The sequence below is a fragment of the Mastigoproctus giganteus genome, chromosome 4, assembly GCF_048544385.1.
Source record: "Mastigoproctus giganteus isolate SK-2022 chromosome 4, ASM4854438v1, whole genome shotgun sequence".
NCBI lineage: Eukaryota > Metazoa > Arthropoda > Arachnida > Uropygi > Thelyphonidae > Mastigoproctus > Mastigoproctus giganteus.
The window spans coordinates 93630660-93654920 of record NC_143578.1 but is presented as its reverse complement, the minus strand read 5'-3'; the positions used below and the strand labels follow the sequence as shown (position 1 = coordinate 93654920).

The 24261-nt window shown below is 35.3% G+C and overlaps 1 protein-coding gene across 1 annotated transcript in view; it reads left to right on the top strand.

Annotated features, from left to right (window-relative positions):
* Nucleotides 1-24261, top strand: part of LOC150086919 (uncharacterized) — a 290440-nt gene that overhangs the window by 216438 nt on the left and 49741 nt on the right. The window contains exons 10-11 of the mRNA XM_090372322.1: nt 4377-4469; nt 22933-23037. Coding sequence (XP_090228448.1) covers nt 4377-4469; nt 22933-23037 — 198 coding nt within the window. The remainder of the gene's footprint in view (nt 1-4376; nt 4470-22932; nt 23038-24261) is intronic.

The window sequence follows — 24261 nt, the reverse complement described above, 5'->3', positions numbered from 1 at the left end:
ATGAAGGTACATATAATACCTATATACATAGACAAAATTTTAGACTAGTTTTTCTTATATATTTCATACTTTGGAACGAAACCCCTTTATTACTATGGGAGCCATAACTCAGTTTTCGGTATTCGCGGCATTTCTCAGGAACGTAACTCCCCACGAATAGTGGGGGTTTACTGTATTTGCTTTACTTTAAAATGTTTGAATTTTGTTAAAATGAAACCCAAAGGTCCAATAAAAATTGCTCGTTAAATTTGTTACTTGTCATGACTGCTATAGCAATTTTATAATGATTCAAAGCCAGCTGGAAAATATACACATCCATAAGAAACTTTGTTCTAGCTTTCCAGAGAACGATGTTTCTAGTGCAAAACTAAAGGTACTCTGGCAAAATAAAGTTTTGCCAAAAATCTGTTTAACAACCAACTGCAATCAAGGAATACATGCATAACAATATTCGTGTAACAATTGTGGGTTTATTGTTTCTGAAAAATAAAATATAATCAAAAAATGTCATGCTCATTAAATGAGAAAATATGCTCATACAGTTTGATGGCTGCAGTTGTCAATGCTCATTAGACACAACCAATACGAGACACATCACAGTGATCACAGTGTACTGATGTGGGATTTACTTAAAGATATAATTACCATCAGGGGTAAAGGAAAGGGTTTTTGCTTCCATTAACCCTTTCCTTTACCCCTGATGGTAATTATATCTTTAAGTAAGTACAGTGGTCTCAGACAGTTTTTAAATTCTGTACAGTGGGATCAACTGACGATGTTACCAACAGTAAATTCTAAGTGAAGAGCATTCAAGGAATTAATCATGGAAGTTACTAAAAGTTTCATACCTATTAAGAAATATTGTTGAAGGTTTAGGCCTAAATGGTTATCAACTGAACTAATGAGACTCATGACAGAGAAGAAAAATGCATGGGATGCATATAAATTATCAAGCGACTCAGAAGCCTATGGATATAAGCTATTCTGCAATCAGGTCACAAAGGAGGTTAGGCAGGCGAAGGCAGATTACGAGAAATCCTTGGCAAAAGATGCTAAGAAAAACAGCAAGGATTTCTTTGCTTATATAAACTCTAAAAGGAAGGAGATGAATCTGATTGGGCCACTTGATATCGGTGGTTCGACTGTTGATGATCCTTCCCAGATAGCAAACAAACTGAATGAGTATTTTGCATCTACATTCACACATGAGGAGTTATTAAATTTTGAAAATGCCACAAGGTTATCAAATTGTAACAGGGTGCTTAATGATTTTGTAATAACTGAGAACAAAGTGGAGGAGAAATTGTTGAAGTTAAACATAAGAAAGGCATCTTGGGTGGATGGGATCTATCCAGTTATATTAAAGGAAACGGCAAAGGAAGTAAGCAAACCCTTAGCCATAATTATGAGAGCATCCTTGGACTCAGGGAAGGTCCCCACGGACTGGAGATGTGCAAATGTGTCCCCAATTCACAAAGGGTGATGAAGGGTGACATGAGTAATTACAGACCAGTTAGTTTAACTTCTGTTCCGGGTAAAATAATGGAGTCACTGGTTAAAGATGCATTGCAGGATCATCTAGACAAGACTGCAGCAATAATTCAGACACAGCATGGGTTTGTTAAGGGAAAGTCTTGTCTGACAAATTTGATAGGATATTATGATGTGGTTACAAAGGAACTGGATGCAAAAAATAATTTTGATATCATACACTTGGATTTCAGGAAAGCTTTTGACATTGTTGGGCATGGAAGACTACTGTAAAAATTGGAACAGAATGGTATTAAGGTTAAGTTACTACAATGGATAAAAGGATGGTTGAGTGGGAGAAGACAGAGGGTGGTAATCAATGGGTGCTGCTCTACGTGGACCAATGTTATTAGTGGAGTCCCACAGAGTTCGGTGTTGGGTCCACTGTTGTTGTTTTGGATATTTATCAATGATATTGATGAAGGTATATCAGGCTTAGTGTTGAAGTTTGCAGATGATATAAAAGGTTGGCAGGGTTGTTAATGACAGTAATGGCAGTGTGTTACTGTAACAGGATCTAGCAAATTTGGGTAGATGGGCTAAGAAGTGGCAACTGAAGTTTAACATTGAAAAATGCAAAGTACTGCATATGGGTAGAAGTAACCCCAGAGAAACGTACCAACTGTGTGGTACTACACTTAAGATGGTAGAAAATGAAAAAGACCTGGGAGTAATGTGCAGTCAGATATGAAGTTTTCTGAGCAATGTAGACAGGCTGCCAGGGCAGGTCATGGGGTGTTGTCAATGATATACAGGAATTTTGCTAGCAGGGAAAAGGAGTTGATTGGCCCTCTGTATAAGGCAATGGTCAGTCCATGCCTTGAGTACCTCATTTTAGGAAGGATGTAGATTTTCTTGAGCGTGTACAGAGAAGGGCAACAAGATTGGTTAGGGCAATGAAGGGATCCTCTTGCCAGGAGAGGCTTAAGTTCTGCAAATTGCAGCAGCTGGAGACTAGGCACCTGCGAGGTGATCTGATTGAGGTGTATAAAGCCTTGAATGGGTTGAGCATGCTGAATTCCCTCTGAACGAGTGGAAGAATCCCATTAGGGGGCATAAATTGAAATTGAGGAAGGACAGGTGTAGAATAGATGTGCGGAAATTTGCCTTTAGGCAGCGGATGGTTAATTGCTGGAACAAACTTCCATCTGTCATTGTGGAAGTTGATAGGTTAAATAAATTTAAGGAGGAACTGGACAAATATTTAGAGGGGATTGTTTTGTAATTTTTTTTTTCGCTGATGCTGCATAAGCTCATACACTTTCTTTCTTGCATCACATGCCACTACTACTACTACTACATAATTATTCTCGTTCAATAATTCTGTTTATTAATGGTTTCTAACAATCATAACCTGCATCTTTTTGAAAGATTTATTTGATATATTTGTTATTATTTTTGGATAATAAACAAAAAATTGAAAGTGATAATCACTTGGGATAGAGAGTTAGTGACATGCACAATAATCAGATTTCATGCGTCTCATGGCATGCCAAATTTGAAATTAATTTTGAAAAAAAAAAAAAAATTGAAGTCAATAATATCATCTAATATACGTATATTTTTAAAATTTTTTAAAACTATTTATGTATATAATAAGCGGAAATATATGTGCATGTTTTAAATTTCATGCATTTCACATATTTTAAGCTGGTAAGTGGAGGATGCGGAAAGGTCAGGGAATGACCACCGCATATTCTCGGAGCAATATGGCCTTAGTTATTTGGTTTTTAGGAGCATTAGCTCCTAAAAACCAAATAACAGCTGGTAAGTGGAAGAGGCTAATAGCTTCATCTTTATTTTATGCTTATTACTTTTAAATTTTCAAGAGAATTTTTTTTTTTTTAATTTTTGTTTGTTTTGGAAACAAAAGATGTTTTTTTTTTTAAATAAAGGATGTAAAAAACAATTTTTTATTAAAAAAAAAGCATGCAATAAGTATTTGAAATCCATTAAGAAATGATGAAATATTGGTATACTCCAAGCAGAATTCAAAAAACCCATAAACTTTTTCCAGAGATTAAAAACAAAGTTTAGATCTGTCAGGTGTAGTACCACCATTTTTGTTACAATTAGGAGTGCAACTACTGCAGGAAAAGTGAAAATACATTGTGGTCTACCAATGCAAAATATGTATACTTACTATTGGACTTTTGGTCACATGAGTTCATGCATGATAATCTCTCATCTGATGTCATTTTAAAGTTTCCTTTCATTTGTTTGAAGTTTAGCCAGTCCATGAAAATGACATTTAGTCAAAGTCATATCTGGCTTCAGTCTAGATAGTAAAATTTAAAATTTTAGCTTGTCTTTTAATCTTGTTTGGTATTATTATTGCATTTTATATTCTGAAGTATACGACAGTAGGGTACCAGTATGTTTTATAAATTGAAGGAAGGAGATGTAGTAATTCTCAGTGCATAAAAATTCATAGCTTTGTAAGAAATTTTAATTGTGCACAACTTCAAATTTTAGAAGTACTTTAGAAAAAAATAAGTCAGGTATGTCGTTTCTATTATTAAAATTTATAATTTCTAGGTATATTGTGTAGTCCATTGTTCTTTAATACTTGTAATTTCATTGTTCTCAAATACTTGTAATTTCAGATCTTAGCTACTTGTATTAGTTTTATGCCTTTTAATGACCATATTGGTTGGTATTTCTTGTTATGTAACTGTTATTTTAGAATAATATATTTTCAAGTGGAAAATCAAATATATCCTTGTTCCTTTATGATACTTATAGTCACTGTGTAACTGTTCTTTTTTCTGTTTTTTTTTTGTTGAATTAGCATATTTTTATTACATAGTGAATTAGTAGCTGATTTAATTTATTATTCTGTTTAGTTAAGCAAACAGTTATATAATTCCAATTTGTGGAATGCTAAAAGACAAAAACTACTGTCTAGGACTGCATCTGGTTTATTATGCCAGTTTCAGGTTTGTATATGTTTTGTAACTTATATAAATTTCTATAGTATTAACTTTTCATAAAATTATTGTTATTAATAAATTTGAATAATCTTGGTTATATTTTAATCAATTAGTTAAGAAACTATTATAGTTTATTTTCCAAGCCTGGCACTGTTACTGTTGTTGAAAATTATAATGTAGCCTTTTAGTCATTTATTACATATGAAACCAGTTAATATGACAGTGGATACAGAAATGAAATACTGGTTAATAAAAAGTCCATATTTGTTCTGCTGCATATGGTTATTCATTTAACAAGAAATGGATGACACAGAAAAATATTGCTTGATATGAAAATTATTCTTGTTCCCACAAAACGGTTCAGTGCAAATTTCTTTTGGTAACAAAACGTATATGTTGCAATTAATAATTAAAAATAACCCAGAGAAAATTAGTCATAACATTGATATAAAACTTTTTCCTGGTCTTCAGCATGTTTAGGCAACTTATGACTCAACAGCAGTACTTCACAAGATAATCTGACCTTTTGTTTCTCTGTTGACAATTAAACAACCATCCTATAATTGCAGTTCACTAAAATATAATTTAAACATGGTGTAATCAAATAATGATTTACATATTTAAATATTGCTGTATCAATAATATTTTAGGGCAAGCCTCAAACTGTAAAATTTAAACTATGACATTAGTTAGTGTATTTACATCATTACTAGGATATGTCTGCCAGGATATGGCAGAGGGTATGTCTGCCGGGGGCAAAAGTTGATGATGTAGAGCAGATATCATATTTTAAGGGCACAAAAGGTGATCTTGTTGTACATGTTGGAACCAATGACATTAAGAATAAGAGATCTGCAGATTTACTCAACAAGTACAGGTCAACGTTCAAAAAAAGTCGTGAGTTAGGGTTGAATGTGAAAGTGTCTGCAATTCTGCCCAGACACGATAGGAGGGAGTATATGATGAGAGCCTTGTCAATCAATTCGGCCCTGGAGAGATTGTGCAAGGCTCAAGGGGTAGAATTTTTTTCAGCCTGGTCTGTGCTTGTTGACAGGAGAGACTGCTTCTACAGGGATGGGGTACACTTAAATAGAGAGGGTGCAAGAATATTTGCTGATGTTATCGAGGCAGTGTTAGGTGAGTTGGAAAACTGCTAGCTTGGGTGGAATACACAGACTAAAAGGTTAACAGTGGCTACAGGCAGAGGTAAAAGTGATTCTTGGACTGCTTCTATTAGAATGAGCAGCAGCCTGGAAAGCAAGGCAATGGAGATTTCCAGGACTGCTGAGAGTCGTAGTGGAACAAGTAAATACATGGGCTGTGTTAGGGTAACTAAGAGTAAGAACAGCTGCATATACACCAATGCTAGGAGTAGAGGTAATAAATTTGGTAAAGAAGCTTGAGCTTGAAGTGCAAGTCAAGACATCAAAGGCAGATATTGTTGGGATATCAGAGACATGGTGTCACACAGATGTAAGCAGTGCAGAACTGGAATTTGGGGAGTACAATGTTTACAGGAAGGATAGACAGGACAGGAAGGGAGGAGGGGTTATGCTGTTAGTTAAGAAACACATAAAATCAAAGGAAGTGCATCCAATTGATGTTAGTGGACAATGCAGTGTTGAGTCTGTTTGGTGTGAAATAAGCACTGGCAAAGGAAAAATGAGGGTAGGTGTGTGTTATAGGCCTAATGAATCTGATGAGTATAATGAGCAATTGTGCAGAGAAATAGAGTGGGCCAGTAAATCCGAATGTCTTATAATGGGGGATTTTAACTTTCCAGATATTGACTGGAAATTGTGGATTGGTCACTTGCACACTAGCAAGACATTTGTGGGTTTATTGGATGACTGTTTTCTATAGCAACATGTTTGAGACTGAAAAAGACATGAAAAAGACTTTTAGAAATATGTTTGCCAAGAAAAATATCCAATTGTAAAAAAGTGCAGTGAACTTTTAAATTCTTGTTTTGGTTCCACATATCTATGTGAATCGGCCTTTTCGTATTTGAAACAAAAAAAGACGAAGAATTGCTCTACAGCAGATTCTTTACGGTTGGCTTTATCACAGTATATTCCTGATTTTGAAAGCTTGGCAGATGACACGAAGACACAAACATCACATAAATTAAAAATTTAAATACGTGCAAATTTAAAATAATTCTGAATTGTATTTAATTTTAAAATTAATAAACAACATTTTTAGTGTTGATTAACTTTTTTAACAATGTGCAATGAAATTTTTAAGATGGTAGATCGCAGTACATTTTGAAGGGAAAAAGTAGATTGCATCACAAATTAAGTTGGCCACCCCTGGTATACATGTACCTTTTTTTACTCTTAGTTACCCTAACACAGCCCATGTATTTATTTGTTCAATGATGACTCCCAGCAGTCCTTGAAATCCACAGTACCTTGCTTTCCAGGCTGCTGCTTGTTACAATAGAAGCAGTGCAAGAATTGCTTTTGCTTCTGCCTGCAGCTACTGTTAATCTTTTAGTCTGTGAATCCCCCCCAAGCTAGCAGTTTTCTGAACCACCTAACACCGCCTCAATAGCATCAGCAAATATTCTGGCACCCCCTTCTATTTAAGTGTATCCCATCTTTGTAAAAACAGTCTCTCCTGTTAACAAGCATAAACTTGTTAACAGGAGAAAATTCTACCCCATGTGGCTTGCATATTCTCTCCAGGGCCAAACTGATTGACAAGGTTCTCAACATCTTTCCCTCCTCTTGTGTTTGGACAGAATTGCAGACACTTTCAAATTCAAACCTATCTCGCATCTTTTCCCAACATTGCCTTGTACAGGCGGCCCCCACTTAACGCTGATAATTCGTTCCTGAAAAACAGAGGGCTAAGTGAATCCGCGCTAAGCGAGCGCCGCATTCTCATAAGGTAACATATGTATTTGTGAGTTGTGGTCGGTGCCATAGGATATTTCCTAATCAATAATAAACGGTAGTGAAAAGATGCACAAATGTCGGTCAAAATATTTAATATTCAAATATTTGTACATATAAAATAATCTGCATTACATACGTATATAATTATGTGGTAACTACATACGTATCAAAATTAAACTTAAAATTCCAATTAAAATCATGAATTTAATTAATTTAATTTAATTGATAAATTTAATCATGAAAAATGTGTCGATTTTGGGTTGAACTTTGGCCCTCTTCCAAATAAACTAAAAGGGGTATTAATTTTAAATCCCCCGCAGCGTTACCACCCAACAATAAAGTCAACCGATCCTTTGCCTCTTTGAAAATTTGCATGTTTTTTCTTCTTTCAATATGAAACTTCTTTTAGGCATTCGTTTCCACAAAAGTCCTGCTTCATCTATGCTAAAAACTTGTTGATAAGTATAACACATAATACCCATCTTCAATAATTTTAACAAGTTCTTTTTTGAAAGTTTCGGCTCCTTGATCTGCACTTGCGGCTTTTCCCTGGATTTTAAATCTATTCAACCAGCTCTTACTAGTTTTAAATGGTTCCACATTTTTTTTTTTTTTTAAGATGAGTTTTCTTCAGATCATTATATTGGCTAATCTCTCTCTCTCTCTCTTTTTTTTTTTTTTTATAATATTTAACTTAACTGAATTCTGCACTGGATATTATCTTCAATAAAATTAGTTAAGTCTTTCCATTTCAATCCTAATAGCCGGCCTAGCCCTAGTTGCTTGCAGTGGAACAGCTATCTTTCCGGCTGCTAAAATTAATTCTTTATTTTATAATTGATCTTGTAGTTAAACTTGCAAGTCCTAAATTATGGCACACATCCGGAATCGGATGTGTGCCATAATTTTACCGGAATCGATTCGCTTCAAAATGTCTAATTTAATTTTCAAATTCAGTCTTTTTCTTACATTTATAGTCTTCATACTGCATCCAGACGTTGTTACTTTTTCATTCTTACTGGCCATTATTAACTCTTCGAAAATGTAACTGCATTGGTTGCATTAATTATGATACAATTTTCAAGTAAACTGTCTGTTATGCACGATGTCTTAATACTGTACTGAGTGATGACTGGACTTCGGATAAATGCATATAACGCAAATATTACAAGCAATATACTTGATCATTTTTTAAAATGTTGATCTCAGAACTACGTAACAAGTGACTGTACTGCAATTAAATTAGCGTGCGAGAAAATTTCACTGAGCGTGGGAAAATTTCTCAAGTCGGCATGGGAAACGTTTTAATGCTGTTTTGCTATTCATTTTCAAGCTATTGACTCAATCAAATGAAACGATTTCGTTAAATATGCCAAAAATGCAATCTGTAAATGAGCGTTATAGTGATTTGTGACAGCGTTATAGTCAGATACGGATTATAATATATGAACAGCGTTATAGTGAATCAGCGTAAAGCGAACTGCGTTATAACGGGGGCCTGCTGTACTTGTTCCGTAAATCCTCTGTTCACCTCCTCTTAATATCATTAGTACCAATGTGTAGAATAGTATCACCTTTTGTGCCCTTAAAAGATGATATCTGCTCTACAACGTCATCTACTTTTGCCCCTTGCAGATATTCGGTGGGGGAGATTGAAGCAGTATGACATTAAAAGGCAAGTTACTACAATGGATAAAGGGATGGTTGAGTGGGAGACGACAGAGAGTGGTAATAAATGGATACTGCTCTTCGTGAACTAATGTTATTAGTGGAGTCCCCCAGGGTTCGGTGCTGTGCCCATTGTTGTTTTGGTAATTATCAATGATATCGATAAAGGTATATCAGGCTTAATGTCCAAGTTTGCATATGATATAAAGGTTGGCAGAGTTGTTAACTACAGTAAAGACAGTATGCTACTGAGCAGGATCTAGAAAAGTTATGCAGATGGGCTGAGAAGTATCAACTGAAGTTTAACATTGATAAATGCAAAATACTGCATATGGGTAGCAATAACCCAAAAGAAATGTACCAACTGTGTGGTACTACACTCAGGAAACTGGAGAATGAAAAAGATCTGGGGGTAATTGTGCAGTCAGATATGAAGTACTCTGAGCAGTGCAGAGAGATTGCCAGACCAGATCATGGAGTCTTGTCACTGATATATATAGTAATTTTGCTAGCAGAGACAAGGAGGTGATTATCCCTTGGTAAAAGGTAATGGTCAGGCAACACCTTGAGTACTGCGTACAGGTCTGGAGGCCTCATTTTAAGAAAGATGTAGAGTTGCTAGAACAAGTACAAAGTGGGGCAACAAAATTGGTAAGAGGAATAAAGGGGCGCTCTTACGAAGAATGACTTAAGTTCTGCAAGTTGTGGTGTCTGGAGAGTAGGCACCTGCGAGGTGATCTGATTGAGGTGTATAAGGCCTTGAATGGTTTGAGCAGGCTCAATGCTGATGGGATTCTTCTGCTTGCTCAGATTATGAACATGAGGAAAGACAGTTGTAGAATAGATGTGCAGAAGTTTGCCTTTAGCCAGCGGGTAGTTGATTGCTGGAACAGACTTCCATCTGTTGTTGTGGAAGTTGATTACATAAATAAATTTAAGGCTGAACTAGACAAACATTTGTAGTGACTGGATGGGTGAAATGGGAAGGTTTTTTTTTTGATCGATGCTGTATAAGCTTGCTTTCTTGCATCACATGCATCAACTAATGCTAATACTAATATACCCTGGTCCTATTCCACCAGTCTTTCTTGCACAATATATTTCCGGTTTTCCCTGACAGTAGAGTTGCCAACAATAACCACCTCCTGTGGGTCCAGTGCATTCTGCCTTGGAGATTGCCGCTGTGTTGCCTGATGCACCAGTGTGAGCTCTGGCATTGAGTGGGCAGTTCAGACTGTGATGAGCCCCATTTTAATTCCTTCAAAGGCATCTACCCTACTCTGCTCTACTCTTCAAACTGTCATAAATGCCCATCAGAATGCTGAGTTGGTGCCTAATTTCTTCACGATCTCTGAATACACATAAAGACATCAATCACCCTTGACTGTATCATGTCCTTTTCCAGAAAGATTGGCAAATGTAGCACAAGTTGCACATATTGTTAGGCTATGATTCGTAGGAGAATCATCCTCTTCGGTTCTCTCCCGAGCCACAGCACTCCTGCTACTTTGCTGCTCTACTCTGGGGCATGTTTTCCATTTAAATACAATTTAATTTGTCATCATTGAAAATTACTTGATTAATTGACAGTGGTACACTAAACTAATAGATTCCTAAATGCAGCGATACATCTTACTCTGTCAAGTTTTACATCATACCTTACACCAAGTATTATATATGTTACACAATTTTATACGTTACACTACATCAGTGTTTTTCAACCTTTTTTTTTAATTATCACCCCCTAAAGGCTTTTTTAGACAATTTTTTTTCCCTAATCTCCACCTGAAAATTTTAAATAAGAAAATACTTTATACTTACTCTTTATTCAATGAGATCCCAGAGCCTGATGCTTCTTAGCTAAAAGTTCAATGTTTGGTATGATGTTAGTAAGTTTAATTCTAATTTCTTCTCTTGAACATATCAATTCTGTTTCTTTCCTTTGTTAATATTTTATTTACTGAACTACAACCACTTTCAACCATATAAGATGTTGGAAAACAAAGAAGTACTTTGGCCATTTCAGACCACATTGTTGGTTAAAGAAGTTTTGTTGTTTTTGATCCCCACAACTCAGCCATTCCACCTTTTCGAATTTATATTTGCATTCTTTGTTACATTTTAATTCAGTGAGTTCTTGAATTTCTTCACTAGCAGACCCGGCATCGCATCCAATTGGATCCAACATCCATGACTTCACTTCAAAATAAAATAAATTTGAAAATCTGTTTTTCATTTCACCTTTTAAAGAACACAAATGATCTGAATAATTCTTAAGATCATTCTCAGTGAGAGATTCATTGATTTCAGCTAACTCTTTCATACCATGAAGTTGTTTTCTCATTAAATTGCTTTCAAATATTTCCACTTTTTCAGTGAAGGCTTTTAATACACATTTGCAGTTTATCACCGTAATTAATTTCTCTTGAAGTTTAAGTGATACTTCATTAAGTTTTCGAAAAATCCAAGCCATATAGTATATGTTGTTTTTGTGTTTGCTTGATCTTCTGATGGGGTCCTTCCACTTGTTCAGATTACAAACCTAAGGGGGCATAAATTCAAATTAAGAAAGTACAGATGTAGAATAAATGTGCGGAAATTTGCCTTTAGCCAGCGGGTGGTTAATTGCTGGAACAAACTTCAATCTGTCGTTGTGGAAGTTGATAGGTTGAATAAATTTAAGGAGGAACTGGACAGGCATTTGGAGGGAATGGTGTGATTGTTTTTTTTTTTTTTTTTTTGGCTGATGCTGCATAAGCTCATACACTTGCTTTCTTCCATCACATGCCACTACTACTACTGTCTCCTTTGCTTTCTAAAAAAACTTATTTCTCCAAAACTGTTTTAGAGAAGAAGTAAAGAGTAATATCAAAGTAATTACAAAAACCTTTTCCTTGGCTTATTCATCTAGCTAAGGTGTCAGTGGACAGACTCAGGTAATAAAATGACTAAATATGCAATTTGATAATTGTTGTCAACTATGGACACTTCTTGTTGTTCTTATCTGTGATTCACTCTTTCTTGTATGGCTTTCAGCATTACTTTGAAGTCTAATTTGATTTGCTCACCAGTTTTATTAGCCACTCTATTTGCAAATCTTTCTTCTCAATCTCACTTCATCTATCTCTTTCTTCCTGTCTTGCAATTGTTTGCATGTTTGCTTTACTTTCAGCTGGTTTTTCATCACTCTGCTGAACTCTGTACTGCTTCTTTTGTTCTTGAGCTTGTTGGAGACATTTTTTGAGAAACAGTTTCTCCTGATATTTTCTGTTTTGTAAAAATTAAAAAAAATAAAATAACAGAAATTTTGAAAATTAGTCAGAAAATATTTTGGAAAATTTTAATGGAAATTCTCAGTTTTACTGCTAAATAAAACCTGTTGCAAAAGGAACCAGATCAGAAGTATCTGTGATGAATATTTTGCCAAAACTATTTCAGAAGTAAAGATTAATATCAAAGTAATTACAAAAGCTTTTCCTTCGGCTCCTTTCACTGCTAACTAAAATAAGGATCAGGTCCAAATGCAATTTGATAATTTTCCTGTATTGTCATAACCTGTGTGATATAGTCATAACCTGTATGACTATATCCACGTATACCAACAGAAACATCCAAGGTGATGACTCAGCCACGAACGCCTTTATCCCATACTACCCAAACCTATCACAACAGGTTTGTAGAATCTTAAAATCGCATGGGATAAAATGCGTACAACTCCCAGGCAGAAAATTACGATCCCTCATCTCTAAGGGAAAAACACCTGTCCCCACCATACTACAAAGCGGATTGGTCTACTGCATCTCTTGCCGTGACTGCACTAGCTGCCACATTGGGGAAACTGGGAGACAGCTTGAAAAACGCCTTTCTGAACACAAAAGCGCAATCCGCTTAGCGGATGTGGAGCACTCAGCTATTGCCGAACACGTTTGGGCAACCCACCATGACATTGACCCACAACGCTATGTCGTGATTGTGGATAAGTCCCGCCACTATCGGCGACGTGCCTGGTTAGAGTCGTTAAACATAAAATGCTCCAATACCTCAGTGAACAGGAACAGTGGATGTCAAGTCCACCCTATCACCGAAACAGCAATCCTGTCCATTGACAAACGCTGGCAACGTCCGCATACATCACAGTCACAGGCTTCAACATCCAACAATCAATCACGCACTTTACGTACAAGATTGGCAGTACACCCAATACGCCCTCATGCTCCATTCTTAACTGTCAGTTTAACTGAGGAAGGTTGACAAAACAACCGAAAGCTTTTATTTGTATGTATCTAATCTAATATATGTATATTTTCCTATTATTAAACTTGTCACAATCTATTTTTGTATCCGTTTCGCTCTGAGCAACAGTAATTTGATATTAATAATGAATCCAGAGCACACAGGCTTCTTTAATCATATATCTACGTTTAAAAAAATTGCAGTTATTGCACAAAATTGATCTTGACCTTGAAACTGCTACAGGTTTGCCCATGATCAAAAAGTCTAACCCTGAGATTTGTTGATTGTGATGAAAAAAAAGCTAAGAAATTGTCTTCTCTTCAAAGTAAATGACAAGTTAGTTTCACTGGGAGCTAAATCAATTCTCGGGATTTGAACTTGAAGCATAAGAGACATTCTTTGAACAGTGTGGTTGAAGAGGTAGAGAAAGTTCAGTTACAAATTTTAACCATCCTTGGAGAGGAGACAAAAAATAAAATAAATGAATAAGTTTGTTAATGTTTTAAAAAACTTAATTTTGTATTTTAAGGAAAATAGATGACTTTGTTAATGGAAAGGAATAGGAACTTCCATCTCAAGTACAGGCTTTGAAAGCTCTCAATTTTAAAAGTGGAAAACAACAATCTTTCAATGAAAGATTGTTTTCTGCTTTTAAAATGATTCTGGGTAATAAATGTCATAAATTAACAATGGAACACTTTGAAAAATATAAGTACATTTTTACTTACTGTAACAAAGGTTACAGTAAGTAAAAATGCGAGTTGTAAATTATCCATAATCTAAAATTTTTATTTCAGTTTGTTACTTTTAAATACTGAATACAATAAAATACAATAGAACCCAGATAAGTTTTCCAAGGGAGTGGAGGTTTAGAACTTCTTAGGAGGGAAAACACATACATAAGTTAAAGATCATTTTTAAGTACTATTTCAGAATTTATAAATAGTTTACTCTGCCTATGGGGAAACATTTTTAAACTGATGATTTCTAATTGCTTAACATTCTGTTTATTATACTCATTACTAAGTTGGAAGGATGAACTCCTTTGGAGTTCATCCTTCCAACTATAACCCTTCAAATTTGAAAAAAATAATATAATTATAATTAGTATAATAAATCTAATCAATAATTATGATACTCATATAATCAGTATAATATAATTAAAAATTAATATTTGTAGTGTTAAAACAAAACTGCCAAGGAGGAACGAATAATTAGGGCCAATACTGTAGATAGACAAAAATATGGTTATTCTTTAAAGTATTATAAATTCAGCTTTCAATATGCCTTAAAAGGTCACAATTACAACAAGACACAGCAAATCCACTAAGTAATTCAGAACTGTTCAGAACCTAACGGCAAATGCTTGACATGGTCAACGCTATCCAATTATGGATATCGATGAAAACAATTGTAATATGTCACTTCCATTGCATCAAAATATTTATACTAAAAAGATTTTAGCGTTGAAAGCCTCTGAGTACAGAAAATTCACTAATCTCACAAGAAAATTCACTAAAATTCACAATTAGTGCATAGTATCATTTTAGTTCGTAGTAAATCACCGAAGTAGGTGAAATGGCATCGTTTTTGTTACACCTCATATTGTGAATGCCTTCACAATGAGTTGCCCTGATATTGCACTACCTCGAATAAGCAATGCTTCGCCAGTGGATTTTTGGCAAATACTACCACCCTTGGGTAATTATTTAATTACTACGTACCGTATTTCCCCATGTATAAGATGCACCTTTTTTCGAAAAATTTGGGGTCTAAAAACTGGGTGCGTCTTATACAGTGGTTGTAGATTTTTTTTTTTTTACTTGCATTTCCCACTTTTTCGCGCTTGTTGTCTTTGCGCTCATTGTTTTGCACTTGTTACCGGTATATTACGTTATATTTTGCCACGTTCTGCCCAGAAATGGCTCAGAAAAGATTTTCGTACAGTGCTGAATTCAAGTTAAAAGTGATCCAGTTTGCAAAAGTGAATGGAAATCGTGCTGCTGAACGTAAGTTTGGTCCTCCTCCAACTGAGAAAACAATCTGAGACTGGCTACGGGAAGAAGAAACCCTACTGAAAATGCCACGGCAGAAGAAGGCCATTAGAGGCAAGTCAGCAAAATGGCCTGATTTAGAGAGGGAATTGATGATATGGATTGAGGAGCAAAGGGCAATTGGAATTCCTGTGTCCACAAAGATGGTTCAGCATGAGGCAAGAAGAATTGCTGATGAAAAAGAAGTTACTGATTTCAAAGGAGGACACAATTGGTGCTTCAGGTTCATGAAACGGAATGGACTAAGCATGCGTAAATGCACCAGACTTGCCCAAAAGATGCCTGAAAGCTATGAGCAGAAGGTCCTTGAATTTCATCGTTTTGTCATTCAATGTCGGAAGACACATCAATTTGAGTTAGAACAGATTGCAAATATGGACGAAGTCCCCTTCAATTTGATGTCCCAAGTAACGGAACTGTTGATAAGAAAGGGGTGAAAACTGTAACTGTGAAGACAAGTGGACACGAAAAGAGCCATTATACAGTTGTTCTAGCTTGTTGTGCCGACGGAACCAAGCTGCCTCCTATGCTGATTTTCAAACGCAAAACAATGCCAAAAAAAGACATTCCTCGATGATTGTCCACGTTCATGACAAGGGTTGGATGGATCAGGATGGGATGAAGATCTGGTTTGAGAAAGTTTGGTGCAGGCGACCAGGTGTGCTCTTACGCAAATCTGCCCTATTGGTGCTTGATCAATTCAGGGCACACATAACAAAAAATACAAAGAAGATTGCTGCAGAGCAAAAAACAAAACTTGCCGTCATACCTGGAGGCTTGATATCCCAGCTCCAACCACTTGATGTCAGCATTAACAAACCCTTCAAAGTTGCCATGAGAGACGAATGGAACCAATGGATGAAGTCTTCTGGGAACAATTTGACACCAGCAGGAAGAGTGAAGAAACCAACTATAGGAGAAGTTTGTACCTGGGTGAAAAGATCCTGGGATAATATCAAGATTGAGATCGTTGACAAGTCATTTAAGAAGTGTGGCATTTCAAATGCCATAGATGGAACTGAGGACGAGGCAATATATGAAGACAGTAATTCGTCATCAGACACAGATGAGGACAAGCTAATGGATGGGAGTTTTGACAGTGATGAGTTGTATGAATAAAACTTGAGTTCAATAACTTTATGTAATACATTTTTTTCAAATTTCGGGCCCCAAAATTAAGGTGCATCTTATACATGGGGAAATACAGTAATTATTTAATTAAATCATTCAGAACCATCAGAACTTAACGGCAAATGCTTCAATTGGTCAACTCTTCAATTATGGATATTGATGGAAATAATTGCAATATGTCACTTCCATTATATCAAAACGTTTATACTAAAAAAGGTTTTAACACTGGAAGCCTCTGAGTACGGGAAATTCACTAATCAAACAAGTTAGTGTGTAGTATCATTTTAGTTCATAGTAAATCACCAAAGTAGGCGAAATGGCATTGTTTTTGTTACATCTTATATTGTGAATGCCTTCACAACTTTCCCTCATATATTTAACTGCAGGGGCTCACATCTGGTGAGTATGGGCTTGGCACATCACTAGAGCAGGGTCCCGACTCTCAGGGTAATTCAGAAAATTTTTTTTTTTGGCTGGTGCATTTTATATGGCTAATAATAATAATAACAATATTGCACTACCTTGAATAAGCACTTTGCAAGTGAATTCTCGAATAAGCAATGCTTCGCCAGTGGATTTTCAGTGGTACCTGTCGAGAATAAGTAACATTAGTCTTCTCCACTGATGAAGCATTGTTTATTGGAGGTAGAGCAATATCAGGGTAATTTGTTGAGAAGGCATTCACAACAAGTTGCCCTGATATTGCACTTTTCACCTACTTCAGTGGTTTAATACAAACTAAAATTATGCTATGCACTAACTTGTTTAATTACCAAAATTATTATATTGTTTAATATTTTTTAATATAAAAATAAAGAATTTCTATATTTAAAAAACATTAAATGGGAAAACATCAGTATCTGTGTATTCTTTATCATATACTTTTTATGTGGGAAAACTTCTTAACCTGGAAAATAATACATTACAATATATAGAGTAAAAATTGGGAATTAACTGGGGAAAACTTATGCAGGAATTTCTTATCTGGGTTCTACTGTAGTTCAGTTAATTGTGTTAAACTGGTAAAAATATTATTGCATATAATAGTGTTTTGGTGCATATTTTCATATATGTGCATGCATATATTGCCTATTTTTTAGGGCACATTATCTGATGTTTAGCAGTGATTATTTTTTCACACTTTTAAGCACATTGTTTTTGAATCTTAGTACAGCGATCTCATGATTTATGAACACTGCACAGTTCTCAGAATTCATTTGTAAATCAAGAATGTGTGTCCAAATTTTTTTGTCTTCTTTTAAGGTATCACCGGTGCATTGTTTAATTAATGCATACATTGTACTTTATTTTATATCCATCATACATTATGTATTATGCATTAAAAACAAAGTGTAGTGGAGTGTCATGTTATGCATTATGCAATGACATAAAAAGCAATACTGCTGATGAGATTTTATTCTGGAATCAGGTATGTTCTCTCAAGGAGCTATACTATACCATGTTTCCATGATTGCATCCTGTAGATCAGCGATAGTTCGTGGTGCAAGGTCCAAGTGCTGGATCTGTTAATCCATGTAATCTGAGAGTTGTTCTATGGGATTAATGTCTAGTGAATTTGGTGGCCAAGGTAGCACCTGGTAGTTGCCCTCAAGTTCAGCTGGTCACTCCCAGACAATGCGTAGTGTGACAGAGCACATTATCTTGCAGGAATACAGTGTGTCACGTGGGCAGTTACCATGAAGGGGTGTACCTGATCAGTCACAATGGAAGGTAGTTTTTAGCATTCAGAGTGCAGTCTAGGAATGTAGAGGTGCTCCAAGAAATTCTCTGAAAACATTCCCCCCAATACCAAAACACTGCCAATTTCTCTTGGACCAGGACATTGGAGCGATTTCTATGCAGTTTGTCACCAGTACCCTCCATCTATCATTCACACAACACAGCAAGAAATTTGATTCATTGGAAAAGGCAACTTTTTTTTTTCCCAGGGATCAGTGGTCCAATGTCTTATTCAGGTGCAAATTTTAGGCATCGTTGGTGATGGGTGGCCATAAGAATTAACTGGATGCCTACCAGAGGACCCATACAGAGGAGGAGGGTTTGTTGGATTGTGGTCTTGGAAATACACAGATTATTCCCTGGTTGGTCAGCCATTCCACTATTTTCTGTTGAAGCATGGGCCCACTGTCCATCCGCTCTTGCAGCAGCTTAACTACAGCACTCTGCGAACAGTCCACAAGGTTCACTGTGTCTGTAATACTGCCACTTTTCAACCATTATCCAACAATCATCCCTTTTTCAAAGTTCTTGTTCAAGTTTATCAAGTAGTTTGTATGGACCACATGCCATGAACCTGCAATATTACATTTACTGGTTCTCACTGTGACACATATGCCACCAAGTAAGGTGGAATGGACAATTTCTGAGGCTGATAATCATAACGTTTTGAATGGATAGTATATTATAATGGTATAATAGTTTAAAGTATTACCTCAGCTAGTTGCAACCAGCATTTAGTCAGAACACTGAAGTTAAAATTCAATTCAGTTCTGCTGACTGACCAAAGAATGTTTTTATTTTTTATCCTGTGTTTGTTCAAGTGTGGCACTTATGTACTTGTTTTTGTTTTCAATAAAAAAAAAAAAAAAAAAAAAATTGTTTTCAATAATTAAAGAGTAAAAAAAGTGATAAACCATAATGTTCTTTTAAATGTTAAGGTGTTGTTTGTTTGTTTGTTTGTTATTTGGTTTTTAGGAGCATTAGCAACTAAGGCCATATTGCTCCGGGATATGCGGTGGTCATTCCCTGACCGTTCTGCATCCTCCGTATTTGGTGGTGATGGGCTCGAACCCCGGTCTAATCAAGAAGCATGTGCTACACACTGCTGCTCCTTCCCACCTGGCTATGGAGGCGCCTTAAATGTCAAGTAAATCTACTTCATTTGTTCATAATAGAATTACAGGAAGAAAGAGAAAAATTTGTTACTGCAGAAAAAGAAAAGAAAGGATTATATATATTTATAAAATATGTTATGACAGTTAGCCAACAATGTTAATTCATTCACTCATTCAAAAACTTCAATTGTGTTTTGTGCAAGTGAGCGTATAAAATATTAATTGTATTTTGAACAACCTGGAAAATTATTTTAGCTCAGAGTCCTGAAAAAGTTTTATTCACCACTGGTTGCAGGTACCAGTTATGCATGCTCTGTGCTCTTTAAGGTCATTAAATTTCCTTGGCAATTCCTATGCTTGACTCCACGTCTGTCAAGCATAGGAAGTGAACTGGTTCTGTTTCTTAAAAATTTTAACACCTGTGTATAGTGCTGTAGTTGTAAAATTAGAAGGTATACTCTACAAATGTTACAAAAACCAGAGAGTATGCTGTGCATATCAGTCTTATTACTCAAATTTTAGAGAACATATGGTGTGTGTACACACGGAATATTTACTTATATATACTGCACATATATTAAAAATAATAAAACTAAGTATTGCCTAAGAATCAAATTCTAATAAATTTATTTTTTAATTTTATGTAAATATTTTAATAATATAGGAACTCCCTGACTTACATAAGGGTTATGTTCTGCGGAGCACTACGTAAGTCGGAGAATTTCCCCCATGCTTGTGCAGCACTCTTAACTGTGCTCGCTGGATTGATTGAATCAAAAAAGAAATGTTTGGCGAACATGTAAATAGAATTATTTATTGTATTTATTCAATTTTTTTATCTCATTCTCGGGAAAAATTACAAAAGCATGCAATTTAAAAAAAATTTCAAAATTATAAAATTACAAAAAAAGAGAGACAGACATAATGTCAGTAAGTTTCATCTCTCGAGCATCGTTGCCAGAATCGATATCTTCAGCTGATAGGTAAGCCGCTGTGGAGATTTAGAAGGGGTTGGCCACTTAACCTTACGAAGGAACATATTAATGGATGACTCGATGGTAGCTTTTTTCTTTTCATCATAGATTTCTTTGTAACAAGCAAGCAAGCATATCATTCACCCTTCTGTTAACTTTTAAGAATCATTCGCTGTGAGAATCCATCTTCTCAAACCTTGCCATTGCCAATGCAATTTCACAAAATGCCATTGCCATCTCTCTGGTGATGAAGCATCTCGGCTCCTCATTTAGTTCGTTTTGAGCTTCGTCAGCATTTTCTTCTTTCACTATTGCTGCCTGCAAGTCAATAAGTTCTTCGTTAGATAATTCCTTGTTTTCTTCCTCTATTAACTCCTCCATGTCTTTGGCATCAACCTCCAAGTGAAGTAGCTCTGCAACCTTTACAATCTTATCTGTAACCCCTTCATATGATTCATCCTTTTCAAACTCTTCGAAGCATCTTACGTGCCGTGGGCATATTTTCTTCTATGCGCCATTTAAACTACTTTTAGTAATTTCCGCCCAGGCCTTATTAATGTTTAAGATGGCTTGGTAAATATTGTAAGATTTCCAAAAGTCTCTTAACGTAAAATTTTTCTCATCATCTGCTGCAGACAATGCCTGAGCAAATGTTGTGTGTAAATGCTTTTAAATTCGAAATAACACCCTGATCCATAGGTTGGATGAGTGAAGTCTTGTTTGGCGGTAGGAATATGACTTTCATGTTCAAATTTAAATCATCTAGATGTGTAGGATGTCTAGGGACATTATCTGATAGAAGCAAAATCGTGAAAGAAAATTTCACGATTTTGCTTCTATCTAATGTTAAATTTTCTTCTATCAAAATATTGTAAAGACAACATTCGTTGTCTTTACAATATTTTTTAACCTCTGGAATGAAGCAGCATTTAAACCAATCCTCAAAGAGAGATATCATTATCCATGCTCTCTGGTTTGATCGGAAATGCCCGGGTGGGGTGGCTTTATTGATGCTGATAAATGCATGAGGATTTCTAGAATGGTACACAAGCAGTGGTTTTAATCTGTAATCTCCCACTGCTTTAGCCCCCATTGTTTTTTATATGAATGAAGATTTCAGTGAAGGGGAACAGATTTCACCATAATACCGTAACATATTCTTAGCAAGAGCCTATCTTTTGAAGCCTTGAAACCTGGCATTGTATGTTCGATCCAGCATTTTTTTCCAATGCAGAGCAGTTCCGTCAACGTTAAATATTTGTTGCGTTGAATAGCCGCCTTCATCAATAATTTTTTCCAACACATCACAAAATTTCTCTGCAGCTGCAGAATCAGCACTAGTGACTTCACCGCATACTTTAACATTGTGGAAACCAGCGTGATGCTTGAACCTATTAAACCATCCGTTTCTTGCTACGAACTTGACTTGGGGTTTGCCATACTTATCCTTAACATCTTTATAAATACTTCTTGCTTTTGCTTAAATGGCCTTTGGACTCGGGGGCACTCGCTTCTGAACCTGATTTTCCATCCATATTATTAACAGCTGTTCCATCTTCGATATAACACCTGAATGCTGTTTTGTGATCACTGTTGATCTCAAGTGAGTTTGTCCTTTGACATGTTCTTTTAAAACGCACTGTCCTTTAAAATAGTATTCACTGTTGAAGCAGCGAGACCTAATTCCGTATAATAGATGATAAACTTTGTCCTGCTTCATACTTCTTAATCATTTTCATCTCTAAATCAATTTTGTATGTATTCTTAGCACTACCAGCAGTTGCACTTTCCATTGGTCGCTTTCCCTTCACCATTGTAATAAGTAAATAAGAATGAAGATTTCAGTGAAGGGGAACAGATTTCACCATAATACCATAACATAAAAACCACAGAATTCCAGTTATCGGTATTATAGCAAATGCAATAATATCGAGTTTACTACCCGTTTATAATTAGGTGCACTAACAGAAAAGCCCAATAAACCGGAAAGTGCAAATTGTTTTTGTTTTATGGTCATGACCTCCAGAAACGTGCTTTAGAAAAATATTAATTACAAAGGGGTTCAAAATTGATTCTTGTAACAGAACATATGATAGCGATGAAAGGGTAGTGCAATTTCCATTATAAAAATAACCTTTTGGAACGAATTCCAAAAAAAAAAAAAAAAACAATGTGTTATTGGGTTCACATTATGATATTTTCACGATACCTCCATTTATTCCTATGGAATGCAAAATATGTTTCCACGATTTTTTTAAGTTTGCACCAGCCGGCAAAAATTTACATAAAGTCGAATTTCCATAAGTTGAGTATTACATAAGTCTGGGAGTTCCTGTATTTGCTTTTTCAAGTCTTTCAAAAACCAAAAGGTATATGCTAGTCACTTAAAAAAATCCAGAGGATATACAGCGTATATCCTCCACTACAGCCCTTCCTGTATGTGTGTGCTTTAAGAGCTATTCTTGTCATCAGTTTCATACTGATGTGTTTTGCCTGACATATTTCTTCTTTAAAACAAATTCAGAACTTCATTTGTTTAGTCTTAATTTTATTTTTAACATTATTACCTCAGATGATTAGGTTATGGCATTTAAAATTGTAAACATTTAACATGTGAAGCACATCTTTATTATTATTTTTCCCTTTCCCAGAATAAACAGAGAATTAATTATAATCGGAATAATGTGCAGAAAATTCTGCCTAAGAATTCATTTCACCAAGATAATGTAACTGTAGCTCTCCCAAGTGTTTCACAGGTAAGTTGGTTCTTTCCTAATTTATTTTCCTATATTTACCTCCCCTTTCTTTAAGCATAATTGCTCTACTTATCTGTGAAAAAAAAAATTGTAGATATCTTAAAAAATTACATATATTTATTCATTCCTGGATTATCCAAGAAGCATCTTTTTTTTTATTATTATTAAACTATCATAAAACGCATAATTTTCCCTTATTCTGAAAACTAGAAAACAAATGAGATTTTTAAAGTAGATTCACATCTTCAGAGATATATAGCTCCTTCTAAAGGTTATTTATGATTAAAATATAGCATTTATAAAAATTTTATATATGCAGTAAGAGTCATTCAAAACTGACTCTTGCTGCATAAAACATGCAGTAAGATTACATTAACTGTAATTTACTTTTGTATAGAATTTGTAAATAAACAGTTTTATCACATGTGTACAGTCCCATTACACAGAAAGTCTCTGCAAATAACCTTTTGCATTATTTTATTTTGCATTGCAAGAATTCATTTAAAATTATTGCATAATTCAGCAGTAATTTATCATTAGATGGGATGTGATTTCACACTAAAAAAAATTATGTAATAGCACTGTGAATAGAACTTGAACGTTCACTCAAGTAACAGCAGAATTGGGTATTTCAACAGTTCAAGTTGTTTTTTATTCTGTATAGCTAGTAATTCCTTCGTAATAAAATTATCTAGCAATGGTGACAGTGATGTTATTGCTATTCAATAAAAATAATTTAATGTTAGTCATGCATTTATTTCTTAATATTTTGTAATGTTCCCATCATATGACTTTGATGGAATCAGATAAGCACAAAATTTCCACAGAAGAACTTAGTATAGAATAAATATAACAGTACTAGAAATAGTGACAAATGGGCCTGGAGTACTGGGGTCCATAGTTTAATAATTTCAAATAGATATTTACAGTATACCCAGTTATAAAATATAAGTACAAATTCAGTAGCTTTCGGAACACGTGTCCCTTTATCAACTGACAAATTTGAATACATTACAAGCAAAGTGTGGCACGTTACTCATGCGTCATTGTTGTAGCACGGACGTGTGCTGCCTTACGCCAGTGATCATCCATCAATAAAACGGTTGTCTCTAGGATGGGATGTATACGCATGCCTTTCTGGCGATTTAATGCCTTAGGGTTGTTTATTATGTTTAGTGACTCTAGCCATAGGCGGTGGCGAAAGTGTCGTGCGTGGTCCACTAT